The sequence below is a fragment of the Canis lupus genome, chromosome 27, assembly GCF_011100685.1.
Source record: "Canis lupus familiaris isolate Mischka breed German Shepherd chromosome 27, alternate assembly UU_Cfam_GSD_1.0, whole genome shotgun sequence".
NCBI classification, from domain to species: domain Eukaryota; kingdom Metazoa; phylum Chordata; class Mammalia; order Carnivora; family Canidae; genus Canis; species Canis lupus.
This window is the reverse complement of record NC_049248.1, coordinates 2,242,951-2,259,244: the sequence shown is the minus strand read 5'-3', so window position 1 is coordinate 2,259,244 and position 16,294 is coordinate 2,242,951. Positions and strand designations below refer to the sequence as shown.

At 37.1% G+C, this 16,294-nt stretch overlaps 1 protein-coding gene across 8 annotated transcripts in view; it reads left to right on the top strand.

Annotated features, from left to right (window-relative positions):
* ADIPOR2 (adiponectin receptor 2) overlaps positions 1 to 16,294 on the top strand; it is a 145,669-nt gene that overhangs the window by 89,133 nt on the left and 40,242 nt on the right. For 5 of the 8 annotated variants that reach the window (XM_038576327.1, XM_038576322.1, XM_038576325.1 and 2 more), the window contains one exon: positions 11,725 to 11,981. In XM_038576327.1, the coding sequence (XP_038432255.1) occupies positions 11,811 to 11,981 (171 nt within the window). In that variant the 5' untranslated portion in view covers positions 11,725 to 11,810. Of the gene's footprint in view, positions 1 to 2,720; positions 2,766 to 9,949; positions 9,956 to 11,724; positions 11,982 to 15,692; positions 15,824 to 16,294 lie in introns of those variants that run through there. The other 3 variants (XM_038576324.1, XM_038576326.1, XM_038576328.1) reach the window with 3 other exon arrangements.

Here is a 16,294-nt window from a genome sequence, read left to right as displayed (position 1 = left end):
ATTTAACTCCTTTACTACGTTAAAAAATGTGACTTTTTGAAGTTGTCATTTAATGATCAGTCTTTTATTTTTTTTCAGATTGTCATTGGGTATGTATGAGAAATGAGACCACTAGTCATGTTTTTAAAATTAATTTTAGGAGGTTATAGGACACTATATTAAAATGTAGAGGCCCTGGGTGGCGCAGAGGTTTAGCGCCTGCCTTTGGCCCAGGGCGCGATCCTGGAGACCCGGGATCGAATCCCACGTCGGGCTCCCGGTGCATGGAGCCTGCTTCTCCCTCTGCCTATGTTTCTGCCTCTCTCTCTCTCTCTCTCTCTCTCTCTCTCTCTGTGTGACTATCATAAATAAATGAAAAAAAAAATAAAATGCAGAAAGGAGGGCAGCCTGGGTAGCTCAGCGGTTTAGTGCCACCTTCAGGGTCCCACGTCAGGGTCCCTGCATGGAGCCCACTTCTCCCTCTGCCTGTGTCTCTGCCTCTCTGTGTCTCTCATGAATAAATAAAACTTTAAAAAAAAATAAAATGCAGAAAGGAATGCCTAATTTCCCGTTATGTTCCAGATTCTTGGAAATTTTTAAAAAGTGCTTATACCTCATGATTTTGGTAATAAAAACACGACATTCACTGTTTGGGATTTTCATTACTTGTTATTCTTCAGAACTATTAAATTTATCTTGGAATAGATACATAAAGTACAAAGTACTGATCTTAGAAGAAAAGTTTTCAGTCTTTCACTATTGAGTATGATGTTTGTGTTTTTTTCATGTATGACTTCCAAGATGATTTCCTTCTTTTTCTATTTACTGTTTTTTTTTTATCATGAGAGGATGTTGAATTTCTGACACTAGTTATGATGCACATGCTTTTTTTCCCCTTAATTTTGTTGATGTAGTATATTACATTGATCAGTTTTCTGTGTTGAACTATTCTTGCATTCCAGGAATAAATTAAATTGTCATGTGTATAATCTTAATATACTGCTGAATTTTTGGTAGTATTTTGTTGTGGATTTTTGTGTCAGTGTTCACAAGGGAGATTGGTCTGTAGTATTTTTGTAATATTTTTCTCTGGCTTTTAGTTCCATCAGTTTTGCTTCATATATTTTGATGGTTTGTTATTAGGCGCCTAAATGTTTACTTGTATCTTTTTTTCTGAAACTTTCATTAGTATATAATGTCCTTTTTTTTTTCTCTTAAAATCTTTTTTTGATGTAAAGTCTGTTCTAATATCAGTACAGCTATTCTGTGCTCTTTGGGTTACTATTTACATGGAATATCTTTTTCCATCCTTTCACTTTCAGCCTGTTTTATTTTCTATATGCCCTATAGCTTTTTTGTCCCTTCCTGCATTCCTGCTTGTATTTCTTGATTAAAAAAACATGCAGTGTTTTGCAGTGCATTAAGTTTCTTAATGTTCTTTTTCGTATATTTTATAGTGTGTATGTGTGTGTGTGTGTGTGTGTGGTTTTCATGCTGTTGCCTTTAACATTCTAAAGTTATAGTACTGTAATTTGAATTTGTAGCAGGTTAACTTCAAGAATGTGTAAAATCTCTTACAGCTCTGTTTCCATTTATTTTTATTGTTGTCACAAAATTACATCTTTATGTGTTGTTTGCCCCCAAACATAAAGCAAATAATTCTTTTAAATGCATCAGTCTCCTAAATTAAGTAGAAAATAAGATTGGTGTTACAAAGTTAGAGTAGTACTAGCTGTTATACTAATAGTTGTTTTTTCCTTTAAATGTATTTAAGGAATACTAATTTCCTTTCAATGTATTAGTCTCTTGGGGCACCTGGGCAGCTTAGTCTGTTGCATGTCTGGCTCCTGATTTTGGCCAGGTTGTTGATCCTAGAGGTCCTGGGATCGAGCCCTGCATTGGGCTCTGTGCTTAATGGGGAGTCTGGGGAATCCCTCCCTCACCTCTGTCCCTCCACGTGTGTGTGTGTGTGTGTGTGTGTGTGTGTGTGTGTGTTTTCTCTCTCAAATCAATCTTAAAAAAATAAATGTGTTAGTCTTTTAAATCACATAGAAAATGAGAGTTATGAAACACTTGTTATAGCAATAATAGCTTTTCAAATTATTTATTTATAATTTATAATTGTTTATTTCTCTGTATGGTTTCAGGGTATTGTCTAGTTCCTTTTTATTTCACCTTGTAGACGTCCCTTGAGTATTTTTTGCAGGGCAGGTCTAGTCACAAACTACTTCAGCTTTTGTCTGTCTGTGAATGTTGATATCTCCCTTGCTTTTGAAGTATAGTTTCACTGGACGTAGGGTTCTTGGTTGACAATTTTTGGGAGGAGGTAATTAAGAGGACATAACCAGTGGTTGACCTGTAAACTGAACCCTGGGCATTTGGAAGTTTCTCATGCTCTCTCCTGTCTTTACATTCTTTGTGGTTTCTGAAATATCTTTTTTGTTTGTTTGTTTCTGAAATATCTTTGAGGGTCTCTTCATTTTACTACTTTTTTTTTCTTCTGGTGTTTTGGTTTGCATAAGATCTTCTCTATACCCAAGTTTGCTAATTTTTTCTTCTTCAGAGCTTTTGAGTCCACATAATGACTGTTAAATTTGTTGTACTTTTTAAATGCCAAAATTTCTGTTGAATTTTTTTCTACTTTATCTCTCTTTATTGATATTTTCTATATGATTTTGTTAAGTTTTTTTTACTCAAGTAATTTCTACACCCAGTGTCAGGCTCAAACTCATGACCCTGAGATCAAGAGTCACATGCTCTTCCAGCTGAGCCAGCCAGCCACGCAGGTAGGTGCCCCTAATGTGACATTGTTATTGTGCTTTCCTTCACTTCTTTAACCTTAGTTTCCTTTAGTTGTGTGAACATGTTTATATGGTTACATTATAAAGTCTTAATTTGATAAGTCTCTCTCACAGGAGACTTTTTCCCCCATAGTGCAAGTTTTTTTTTTTTTTTCCTTGTGATGAGAACTTTGAAGATTTATTCTTTTAGCAACCTTTGAATATACAATACACTTTTATTAACTATAGTCATCATCTACATTACATCCCCGGGACTTATTTTATGAGTGGAAGTCTGTACCTTTTGACCACCTTTATTACCCATTTTTCCCCCCTTTCTTCCTAGTGTATGGATATACTTTCCTGTTTCTTTGCATGCCCCCTAACTTTTTATTAGATACTGGACCTCTTAGATAATGTGGCAAATCTAGGTACTGGCCTCCCTCTTCCAATGTTTGTTATTTGGTTGTTACCTGGAATAGTGACTGATTGTTTTAATTGAGTCTTTTTCCCCATTAGTGTTCAGTTTTTTTTTTTTTTTTAAGATTTTATTCATTTATTTAACAGAGAGAGAGAGCTCTGCCAGAGAGCACAAGCAGGGGGAACAGCAGAAGGAAAGGGAGAAGCAGGCACCCTGCTGAGCATGGAGCCCAGATGGGAATGTGGATGTGGTGCTCCATCCTGGGACCCTGGGCATCCTGATGTGAGCTGAAGGCTGCTGCTTAACTGACTGAGCTACCCAGGTGCCCCTAGTGTTTAGCTTCTGTTACTGTTTCTCAGGGAGGTGTCATTTTGATATGTCCACAGTTACCCAGGGATGATACTAGTTTGGGTTGGGCTCTCTTTTCTGTTTCCCTGACCACACTTGGCTGTTAAACTTCATTAATTGCCAGATGATTGCTCTGGCCACTCCTTATTGCCTGTCACCCAGTTACCCTGATGATTTTAAGAATGCCTTGGACTCTTAATTTTTCTGCGGACTAATCCCATCAAATTCTAGCTCCTCTGAAGGAACGGTTTGGTTTCTGAGTTTAGTGTTTAATTTTTGTTACATACTAGACTCCTCCCAGTTATCTTATTTTCTGGTATTCTTCTGCAAACTAACCTGCCTAGAGTTTAGCCTGTATCTTTTTTATTTTACTTTTTATTTTTGGAAATGGGGAGGGGTAGAGGGGGAGGAGAGAAAGAATCTTAGGCAGGCTCCATGCCCAGTGTGGACCCTGCCAGGGCTCAATCTTCCCATGCTGAGATCATGACCTGAGCAGAAATAAGTAGTCTAATACTTAACCAGTGGAGCCACCTAGATGTCCCTAGTTTAGTCTATATTTTGATTCTGCTCCCAATACTTCCACTGTTCTTCAGAATGCCTTTAGACTTCTTCACCCAGTGTTGCAAATAAAGTTAAGCCTTTTGGGAAGAGATAGGCCTTCCTGCCCACTCCCTTCCAGCTTCTCACCCCCAGGCAAAATATCTGAACCAGGGCTCTAGAGATATGGGGACAATGAAAAGTTCCTAAGTGATAGCCCCACACTCTTAAGGGATGAGTGCTTGGTGGGCCACTGGGCTTTGGTCTTGGGTCCTCTCAGCTTGTTTCTCCTGGTGTAGAACCTCCACCTCCTGAGCTGTGTCAAGAATGATCAGTGCCCTGCTGTTCTCACCATTCAGTGGTCAATGGCAATTGCCTCAATTCCACAAGTAGGGCTTGTAGGAGGAAGAGAGCCCCTACTTGTAAACTGTGTTTATCTGGGATTAGCCTTGGCAGTAGGTACCCCCAGACAGAATAAGAAATACTGATGTCCTCCTGTTCCTCCATGGAGGAAACTTCTCCGTCTGGGTGCTGGAGGCCAAAGGGCCCTGTGTTTTTGGCTGCAAGAGCCTGGAGTAGTTTCTCTGCCCCTCTGAGTTGGGAGGGGGAAGAAGAGAGACATCTTGGTTCAGATACCAAAGATTTTTTACTTTTCTTACTGAATTTTTGTCGGTAATCTTGTTTCTTTCTATATGCTGTTTACCTTTGGGACTGTTTCCAGAGGTTTTTAATTTTTTGTTTTAGCTTGTTTTTATCATTTTCATTGGGGAGCAGGTCAGCAGAGCTCCTCATGCAGTCATGCCAGAAGTTGTTCTGTTCTTTTTTTTTTTTTTTTAATTTTTTATTTATTTATGATAGTCACAGAGAGAGAGAGAGAGAGAGAGGCAGAGACACAGGCAGAGGGAGAAGCAGGCTGCATGCACTGGGAGCCCGATGTGGGATTCGATCCCGGGTCTCCAGGATCGCGCCCTGGGCCAAAGGCAGGCGCCAAACCACTGCGCCACCCAGGGATCCCCCCCCCCCTTTTTTTTAACCATTCTGATTAGGTTTGTAATGATAGTTCATTTAGGTTTTAATTTGCATTTCCCTGATGGTTAATGACGTCGAACACATGATTATTTTGATTACTTGCCATTTGTATATCCTCTTTGGTGAAACGGATGCTCTTGTCATTTGTCCATTTTCTGGTTGGAGTGTTTTTAAATTTTTTTTACATTTTTAAATTTAAATTCAGTTTGCCAACATACAATATAACACCCAATGCTCTTCCCATTAAATGCCCTCCTTATTGCCTGTCACCCAGTTACCCGAAGCCCCCACCCTCCTCCCCTTCCACAACCCTTTGTTTGTTTCCCAATGTTAGGAGTCTCTCATAGTTTGTCTGCCTCTCTAATTTTTCCCACTCAGTTCCCCTCCTATCCCTTACAGTCCCTTTCACTATTTCTTATATTCCATGTATGAGCAAAGCCATATGATGATTGTCCTTCTCCAATTTGATTTATTTCACTCAGCATAATACTCTCCAGTTCCATCCATGTCGAAGCAAATGATGAGTATTCATCTCTTCTGATGGCTAATATTCCATTGTATTTATATACCACATCTTCTTTATCCATTAATCTGTTGAAGGACATCGAGGCTCTTTCTACAGTTTGGCTTTTGTGGACGTTGCTGCTATAAACATTGGGGTGCAGGTGTTCTGGCTTTTCACTACATCTGTGTCTTTGGGGTAAATACCCAGTAGTGCAGTTGCTGGGTTGTAGGGTAGCTCTATTTTTAACTTCTTGAGGAACCTCCACACAGTTTTCCAGAGTGGCTGCACCAGTTTCCCATCAACAGTGCAAGAGGGATCCCTTTTCTCCACATCCTCTCCAACATTTGTTGTTTCCTGTATTGTTAATTTTCGCCCTACTCACTGGTGTGAGGTGGTATGTCATCGTGGTTTTGATTTGTATTTCCTTGATGGCAGTGATGAGCATTTTCTCATGTGCTTGTTGGCCATGTGTATGTCGTCTTTGGTGAAATTTCTGTTTATGTCTTCTGCCCATTTCATGATTGGATTTTTTCTTTCTTGGGTGTTGAGTTTGATAAGTTCTGTATAGATCTTGGATACTTGCCCTTTATTTTATATGTCATTTGCAAATATCTTCTCCCATTCTGTAGGGTGGTCTTTTAGTTTTGTTGACTGTTTCTTTTGCTGTGCAGAAACTTTTTATCTTTTTTTTTTTTTTTAAGATTTTATTTATTTATTCAGGAGAGACACAGACAGGGAGAGGCAGAGACATAGGCAGAAGGAGAAGCAGGCTCCATGCAGAGAGCCCGATGTGGGACTCGATCCCGGGACTCCAGTATCACACCCTGAGCCGAAGGCAGACTCCCAACTGCTGAGCCACCCAGGCATCCCAGATCTTCCAACCATTTTGAATTTATCTTTGTGTATGGTGTAAGAGAATGGTTCATTTCATTTTCTGCATGTGGCTGACAAGTTTTCCCAACATCATTTATTGAAGAGACTGTCCTTTTTCCAGTGGATAGTTTTTCCTGCTTTGTGGAATATTAGTTGACCATAGAGTTGAGGGCCCATATCTGGGTTCTCTATTCTGTTTCATTGATCATGTGTCTGTTTTAATGCCAGTACCATACTGTCTTGATTACAGCTTTGTAATACAGTTTTAAATCCAGCAATGTGATGCCTCCGGCATTGGTTTTCTTTTCCAGTGCTCCTCTGGCTATTCAGGGTCTTCTCTGATTCCTTACAAATCTTAAGATGATTTGTTCCAACTCTGTGAAGAAAGCCCATGGTATTTTGATAGGGATTGCATTGAATGTGTAAATTGCCCTGGGAAGCATAGACATTTTCACAATGTTTATTCTTCCAATACATGAGCACGGAGTGTTTTTCCATCTCATTACGACTTCCTCAATTTCTTTCAGAAGTGTTGTGTAGTTTTTAGGGTATAGATTCTTTGCCTCTTTGGTTAGGTTTATTCCTAGGTATTTTATGGTTTTGGGTGCAATTGTAAATGGGTTGAATTCCTTAATTTCTCTTTCTTTAGTCTCATTGTTAATGTATAGAAATGCCACTGATTTCTGTGCATTGATTTTGTATCCTGCCACATTGCTGAATTGCTGTATGAGTTCTGGCAATCTAGGGGTGGAGTCTTTTGGGTTTTCTATATACAGTATCATGTCATCTGCAAAGAGGGAGAGTTTGACTTTTTCTTTGCCAATTTGAATGCTTTTTATTTCTTTTTGTCATCTGATTGCTGAGGCCAGGACTTCTAGTACTATGTTGAATAACAATAGTGAGAGTGGACATCCCTGTTGAGTTCCTGATCTTAGAGGAAAGGCCCTCAGGTGTTTCCCCCTTGAGAGTGATATTTGCTGCGGGCTTTTCATAAATGGCTTTTAATATATTGCGGAATGTTCCCTCTATCCCTACACTTTGCAGAGTTTTAATCAGGAATGGATGCTGTATTTTTTCAAATGCTTTCTCAGCACCTATTGAGAGGATCATATATATGGTTCTTATATTTCTCCTGTTGATGTGATCTATCATGTTGATTGTTTTATGAGTGTTGAACCACCCTTGCAATCCTGGGGATGCATCCCACTTGGTCATGTACTGTTGGATCTTCTTAATGTACTTAATCTTCTTAATGTACTTTGGATCCTGTTGGCTAGTATCTTGTTGAGAATTTTTGCATCCATGTTCATCAGTGATAATTGGTCTACTGTTCTCCTTTTTGGTGGGGTCTTTGTGTGGTTTTGGGATCAAGGTAATGCTGGCCTCATAAAATGAGTTTGGAAGTATTTCCTCCCTTTCTGTCCTTCAAAACAGCTTTAGTAGAATAGGTATTATTTCTTCTTTAAACGTTTGTAGAATTCCCCTGGGAAGCCATCTGGCCCTGGTCTTAAAGTGTATCTGGGTATCTTGATGCTTCACTGCCCCTCCTGCAATTCTGCCCGATTTCCCTGCTAAGCACTTTTCTGTCAGTGAAAACTCAGGCTTGGATTTTTAAAGTTCCTACTTGTCCAGTGCTGGGCTTTCGTGTGCCCTGAAGCTTTTGCCCAGGTAGTTGTGGTTCCCCTCCCCCACTTTATTTCTTTTTTCTTTTTATTTATTTTATTTTTATTTTTTTCACCTTCCTACCTTGTTAGAAGGGAAAATTTTTCTCTCCTTAGCATTCCAGCTGTTCTCTACCTCTCAGGTTGAATTTTTAGGTGTTCAGGATGCTTTGAAAGATATTTAGGTAAGTTTGTGGGACTGGATCAGTTGAGGACCCCTACTCCTCTGCCATCTTGCCCGTTTCTAGTTGCAGTATTTTTACGTACTGTTGCATTGTGAGTTCTTTATATAGTTTAGATAATAGCTTATTGTTGGATATGTGATTTACAAATATTTTCTGTCAGTCAACAACTTGTCTTTTCAACTTCTTAGAGTGCTTCAGAGAGGAGTTAATTTTGATGAAGTCCAGTTTATCACTTTTTTCCTTTTATGGATCTTACTTTTGGTGTCAGGTCTCAATACTCTGCATAGCTGTAGAATATGAAGATTTTATCCTGAGTTTTTTAGAAAAGTTTTACACTTTTGCATTTTACATTTAAGTCCATGATCCATTTTAAGTTAACTTTTGTATAACCTGTGAGGCTAAAATTGAAGTTCTTCTTTCTTTGGCTGTCACCATTTGTTAAAAAGGCTACTTCACACTAAATGGCTTTAAAAATAAGAGTTGGGTATACATTTTAGATCTCTGTTTTGTTTCATCAATCTGTGTGTCTTTTCTTCTGCCATTACCACACTGTCTTTACTGCTGTAGCTATATAATAGGTCTTCATATTAGTTAGAGGATTTTCCCCACTTTATTATTTTTCAAGATTGTTCTTAGTAGGATCTGTGCCTTCCATATAGATTTTAGAGTAAGCTTGCCATTATCTTGTTTTCATGCTAAGACTTATCTTAGATTCTTAGTATCAATGCTTTTGGTATCAAAGCATTGCATCCAGTAGCAATATTTTTTGTCATTAGATAGAATGCAAATAAACTAAAATGTATAGCACATTATAATTCTTGAGTGTTTTAGAACTGGAGTGTTTTGTTGAATCTTTAGGAACCTCAGAACTGACATAAATCCTTTTTCCTTCAATAATTTTATTGTTCAAAACATTTTGTTAGGCCTTCTTGCATTGCTTATAAAGTAGTGAACAGAATTAAGTTCTTTTAATTGAAGATTTTATTTATTGCCTTATTTTGTTCATTCTTTTATTTTACTTACAAATTTGGTAAACATTATTTGGAATGTATGTTAATCTCAGGCCTTTCCTGGAAATTTATTTTTTATTTTTTTATTTTAAGATGAATCCTTTACAAATTCTTTGGGAAAACTTACTTCATGTTACTTTCTTTTTTTCTGAGTTGTGGATTACAAAAATAATTCTAATAGAACGTCCCATTAACATTCTCACAAATGAGCAACACTCCACATATAGCTCCGGGTTATGAGAAGTTTGATGTGGTCATATTTCAAGGCTGCTTTGCAGAAAGCTTTATTTTACTTGCAACAATTTGAGAAAAAAGATTCTGATTCTGTAGTTTACTTATGATGTAAGCCAAATGACTTTAGGGTTCAAATTTTTATCTTTTTTTCCCCTAGTCTTAATCTTTTGGGTAGTAGATAGAACATGAACATCATGAGGGCCAGAAAGACCTGGGTGTAAATCTCAACTGTTCCTCTTTATTTTTATTAAAATAAATTAATAAATTAAGTTCAGAAGCCACAGTTTTCCACATCTGTAAAATGGATGATAAAATACCATTTTATAACAACACCTCAGGGGCTGGCTATATATTAGGATTATGAGAGATACCATGTGATATGTAAATTCTCTGGTACAGAATTTAACTTTGTTGAATCATTGATCCACAGTAAATACTAGCTTCCTTTCCCTGAGATAAAATGAAATGGTTGTTGTCAGACAGTTTTGTGAGCTGTACATAAATAAAGATGTTATTAGCATTGCTTTTTCTTTTAGATTTGGGCATTAATAGCATAGTTTATAATCTCATTATTAATATGCTTGCTCAGGCCCTTATGTGATAGGCACATGCTAAGGTTTGGTGATCCTTAAAGGTTTGTGCCTGTTCTTGCTCCAGAAACTTTGAAAGCCATTAGAGAAATCCTGCAGTAAACTCACTTGATTATATGAAAGAGTTGGCTATTTTTTAGTCTAATTCAAATTTTAGGGCTAATTCTTAGTCTTAGTGCCTATGTATATGAAAACCAAATACATATTTTCACCTTCTTTTGATGCTATGCAGGCCCTCCCACTTTGCCCTACTCTCCTTTCCCCCAGTAAGAACTCTGAATCTCATGGGATTTTATGAGCATAACGCATACCCTGGCTTCTTCCTGTTTTAGTGTTTCTAATTGGATTGACTGTTATAATAACCTTATTAGTATATGTAACTACATGTCTAAATTAAGCTTTTGTACTGCGAGTTTAGAGGACCAAGGACATGAAATAATTGAACTCCCAAGAAACTTATGTCAGTCTAATTTAGAAAGATAGTGATGGTCTCTGAAAGTGTTTTTACCACTCAAGAATATTTAAATGTCATCTATCAAATTTTCATTAAACGTTTCTGTGCATAGCACTTTCTGGGAACTGAAGGGATATAAAGGAGTATGCTCTGGTCCTGAGTTTCTTGCCCTGCAAGTTAGTTAGGTTTCAAAACATCTCAGATGTTGAAATGTTAGACGTTTGAGGAACTTAAATGCAAAACATTACTAATAATATGTGCTATGAAAGAGACTTTGTCCTATTTATTTCATATAAAGTATGGTGAATTTCGGTTTCCTCGCCTGAAATGTAGATATACAAATATACCTGGTGAGGTCATTGTGATGTTTAAGAGATTGGATATGTAAGACCCAGCTTTAGTGCATAAAATCCACGTATTCTTTCTGCAGTTTGGTCTGTTTTTAATTGAAACAGTGATTGTAAAATGGTCTGTTTGAAAATAGTCCTGGCATATTGTAAAATGACATATTGTAAAAAAAAAAAAAAAAATGCAGGCAGAAAAAAATGAAAAGTTTCCCCAGTTGAGACCTTTGATTCTTCCCTGTGTACTTCTGTACCACGGGCACAGTTTTGAATACTTTCCAGTAATTATTCTGTGTACATATACAATCATACTTTTATAAATTCTGGGGATGTTGTACATGTTATATCTTGCTTTTTTCATTTAAAAATTTATTTTGAAAAAAATTTATTTTGACAGCCTTTTTTTTTTTTTTGACAGCCTTTTTAAAGATTTTATTTATTTATTCACGAGAGACACACAGAGAGGCAGAGACATAGGCAGAGGGAGAAGAAGACTTCCCACGGGGAGCCCGAAGTGAGACTCAATCCCAGGACCCCGAGATCATGTCCTGAGCTAAAGGCAGATGCTCAACTACTGGGCTACCCAGGAGTCCCAGATTTTGACAGTCTTTACTATTAGTACATGTGGATATTTTATACATTGTTTTATTGTTCTTAATGATTGTTGGGTATTCTATTGTTTGAGTGTATAATAACATAACCTTTATCTTCCCCCAGCACTCATTTAATGTGTTTATTTAAAATATGTTAATTCACAGCTTTCCTCTCCCTTAGGGTCAACTCACCCTCCAGAACGTCCATCCTCCCAAGAAGAAGGGACAGAAAGAAAGACCTCTTTGTAAGAAAGTCTTGGGTATCCCATGAACCAGACAGCAGAAAACCGATTGGGGTGCAGCAGGACTCCAGAGCCAGATATAAGGCTCAGAAAAGGGCACCAACTGGATGGTACAAGGAGAAGTGATAATGACAGCCATCAAAGAAATTTGGAGCCTGTTTTAGAGGCATCTGTTCTTTCTTCCCATCATAAAAAAGTAAGTTAAAGGGGAAGTATGGTAAATAAAAAAATATTTATGGGAATGTGATTAGAGGAGGATATTTAGGAATGCTGGAGAGAGGATGGGGTTTTGAAAAGGAATCTTGAGCACATTTGTAAGTTTTTGTTCAGGATAATTTGAAGTCTCTTAAAAATTTAAGTTAGCTAGGTATTATTTGATTTTATAGTTAATCCTTTTCTGCAGATAGTCAAATCATACTTAATCTGCTTTATCTTATTTGAGAAGAGAAATGGGTTTTTGTAGTTCAACCATGTTTTAGTTATGACATTATCTTGTATATTTTTGGAGAAATTCTAACTCTGTGCTGGAACTACTTTTCCAAATATGGTTTATCTCCAGTGCATACCTTGAAAGTCATTAGAATTCTTGGAACAGAAGGCAGATACTAATCTTTCCTTTTACTCCCCAGAGAAAAGAGCAGCTTTTAAATTATTTAAGCAACTATACCTAGAGAGCAAAGGTATAAGTATCTGTGAACAGCATCAGAAAGTCATTGTTTTATGTATTTTGTTATGTGCTTTGTATCCTTGGAATTATGTAGCATGTGTCCACTGTTGTGGCTCTAGTACAGTGTTTCTCAAACTGTAGGTTGTGTCCATTAGTGGTTTGTGAAATTGATTTTGGTACAAGTAGTTTTTAAAAAATTAAACAGCAAGAGAACAAAGAGGGACATGTATGTAGTAATATACAATTAAACCATATTATTTGATGAAATTATTTAGTTTTATATAGGTAATATATAGATATGAATAATGTATGCATTTCTTAATGTGGGTTGTAGTTTAAAACATTTTGAAAGCCTCTACTCCAAACTGCATCTTTACCATCTTAAGAGATAATGTTTATCATGTGGGTAATAGTGGTGTTGGTTTGAACTACAGAGGATTGTCTTGTCCTTTCAGGTCTCTTACAAGAATTTCATCAAAGCATTGTAGCAATATAGGTACGATATAGGAAATTTAAGATATTTTTTCTATTCTTAATGATGCTTATAAGCCATCTTTATCTTCTTGGCTAGATGGTGTTATAGTGAATGATTTACATGTATGCACGTGTGTATGCCCACACGTACACAGGACAGATCAGTAAAAGTAAAAGCACTTATTTGCCTACTAAATATAATTTGGTCTTTAAACCAGCATTATTATGGTTTACAAGAAGTTTCACAGATATCTGGGGCAAGAACTTGCTTTCTTGCTGCCATTTTACAGTAATGTGTACTAGCAGCTAACTATGACTTATCTAAGCTGAGCAAGCTGTTTCCCTCATTTGCTACTAAGGCCTAAGTGGTGACTGGGGTGGTGTTTTGTTTTGTTTTTTTCTTCTTAATTACCGTAAGCACAATGTGAATTATTGATAACTATATACTCATTAGATCTCTAGAACTTTTACAGCTTGCATGACTGAAACTCTATAGCCATTGAATAGCACCTCTCATTTTCTCTGCCCCTGCTAGCCCTTGTCAGCCACCATTGTGCTGCTTTTATGAGCCTGATTGCTTTAGATATCTCATATAAGTGGAATTCTGCAGTATCTCGCCTTCTATTACTGGCTTATTTCACTTAGCATAATATCCTCAAGTTTTGTACATGTAGTATATGACAATACTTCTTTCCTAAGGCTAAGTACTATTCCTTTGTGGGTATATACTGCATTATCTTTATTCATTCATCCACTGATGGACATTTCGGTTGTTTGTACTTCTTGGCCGTTGTGAATAATGCCACCAATGCTGTTTTCAGTTTTTCTTTTTGTGTGTGTATACCCAGAAGTCAGATTACTGGGTCATTTGGCAGTTGTATTTTTAGTTAGTTTTTTTTTTTTTTTTTTGGAACCTCCATACTGTTTTCCATACGAGTTGCATTATTTTATATTCCCGTCAACAGTGCACAAGGGTTCTCATTTCTCCACATCTTTACCAATACTTACTATTTCCTTTTTTGGTAATGGGTGTTCTAACAGATGTGATGTGGTACTGCATTGTAGTTGCTTTGCATTTCTTTGATGATTAATGATATTGAGCATCCTTTCATATATTTGTAGGTCTTTGGAGAACTGTTCACATCTTTTGCCCATTTTAAAATCCATTTATAAACCAATTGAGTTTTTTTCCCTGTTGAGTTTTAGGAGATCCTTTTATATTTTGGATATTAACTCCTTGTCAGATATATGGGTTGCAAATAATTTCTCCTATTCCATAGGTTTTTAATTTTGTTGATGGTTTTCTTTGCTGTGCAGGAGCTTTTTAGGTGACGTAGTTCCACTTGTCTAATTGTGCTTTTGGTGTCATATCCAAGAAGTCATTACCAAAACCAATGTTATAAAACTTAACTTTTGGGGCTCCCTGGGTGGCTTAGTGGTTTAGTGCCTATCTTTGGGCCAGGGTGTGATCCTGGAGTCCTGGGATCGAGTCCCACATCGGGCTCCCTGCATGGAGCCTGCTTCTCCCTCTGCCTGTGTCTCTGCCCCTCTCTCTCTCTGTGCCTCTCATGAATAAATAAAAAAAAAATCTTTAAAAAAAAACCAAAAAAACCTTTTTCTCTGTATTTTCTTCTAGGAGATATATAGTTTTAGGTTCTACATTTAGGTTTTTTTTTTGAGTTAAGTCATTATGAATTGATATTTGTGTATTATATAAGATAAGGGTTCAGTTTTACTCTTTTGCATGCAGGTATCTAGTTTTCCAGTACCATTTATTGAAGAGACTGTATAGTCTGTTTCTTATTATATAGTCCTGCTATTCTTGCTGAAGATCATTTGAGTATATATGCATGAGCTTATGTCTGGATTCTTGATTCTGTTCCATTGGTCTATAGGTCTGTCTTTCTGTCAGTACCATACTGTTTTGATTACTGTACTTTTGTAATATGTTTTGAAGGAAGTAGGATATTTCCAGCTTTATTGTTCTTTCTCAAGACTCTTTTGACTAGGAGTGCCTGGATGGCTCAGTCAGTTAGGTGTCTACCTTTGGCTCAGGTCATGATCTCAGGGTCCTAGAGATCAAGCCCCATGTTGGACCTGCTCAGTGGGGAGTCTGCTTCTCCTTCACCCCCATTCTTCCCCGATTTGCTCTTTGTCAAATAAATAAAATCTTAAAAAAATAAAAAGACTATTTCGACTATTAGAGGCCCTTTGTCATTCCATATGAACTTGAGGATTTTTTTTTTTAAATGATTGGGGTTATCTTAAAATGGTGATGTAATAAACAGAATTGGAAGAGGATTGATCAAGTTATTGAACACAGAGTTAGAAGATCTATCATTTAGCCTTGTAAAATAGACAAGTTACTTACCTCGGATTTATATTTGTCATGTGTAGTGGGACAATAGATGATATTGGCGTTCCTTTCCAGTGATGATAGAGTTCTACATTATTACCAATCAAATTTGTGGTAGTAAGGAATGTTCTTAAGGGCTTCCAGAATGTACACATTGAATTATTCTTTTCTTTTTAGGATTTTGTTTTTAAGTAAAAACAAAATATACCCAATATGGGACTTGAATTTACAACCTCCAAATCAAGAGCTGCATGCTCTATTGACTGAGCCAGCCAGGCAACCCACATTGAACTGTTCTGAAACACACTCATATTAAATAGCTGATAGTGATAATTAGTACCTCTAGCAGTTTCTAGAAGTGATTGTGTAACTGAATGCTTAGTAAAGACTGATTGAAAGTGCAGGAAGAGGAAAGGAGGAAGTGTGTACAGGGCATTTCAAGTAATAGGAGTAGTGTGTGCAAGGTCCTAAATCTGAAAAGAACTTGACATGTTTAAGAAGTGTGGTCAGTGGATAGGTGGAAGAAATGAGGGGAAAAAAGGTAAGTACCTTTGTAGACCATGATATGGGGAAAGTACAGTGAAAGTTATTGGAAAGTTTTAAGGAAGGGAGTGATAAGATTTTATTTACAGTCTAGAAAGATCACTTTGGGCTCTTAATGTGAAGATAGCAGAGTTTGGGGGCTGTTGGTGGGGAAAGAAACTTGGAGATGAGTCAGAAGGATGCTATAGAAATTCATGAAAGTAGCTTATTCTGGGTTGATGGTGGTAGTTGAGTTGGCAAGAAGCAGATACATTTGAGCTGTGCTTTGGAGGTAGAGTTGACAGAATTTGTTGGTATGCTGGATATGTTGGGTTAAGGGAGAAGGGAAGGAAATGACAAGAATGAGTGAGGTATGACATGAATACTTGGATTGCTGGGGTATGATTCTGTTTTCTGAGATGGGAAAAACTAGAGGATAAAGTATGGAGGTGAAATAGGTTTAGGTGGGAGGATCAAGAGCTTGCTTTTG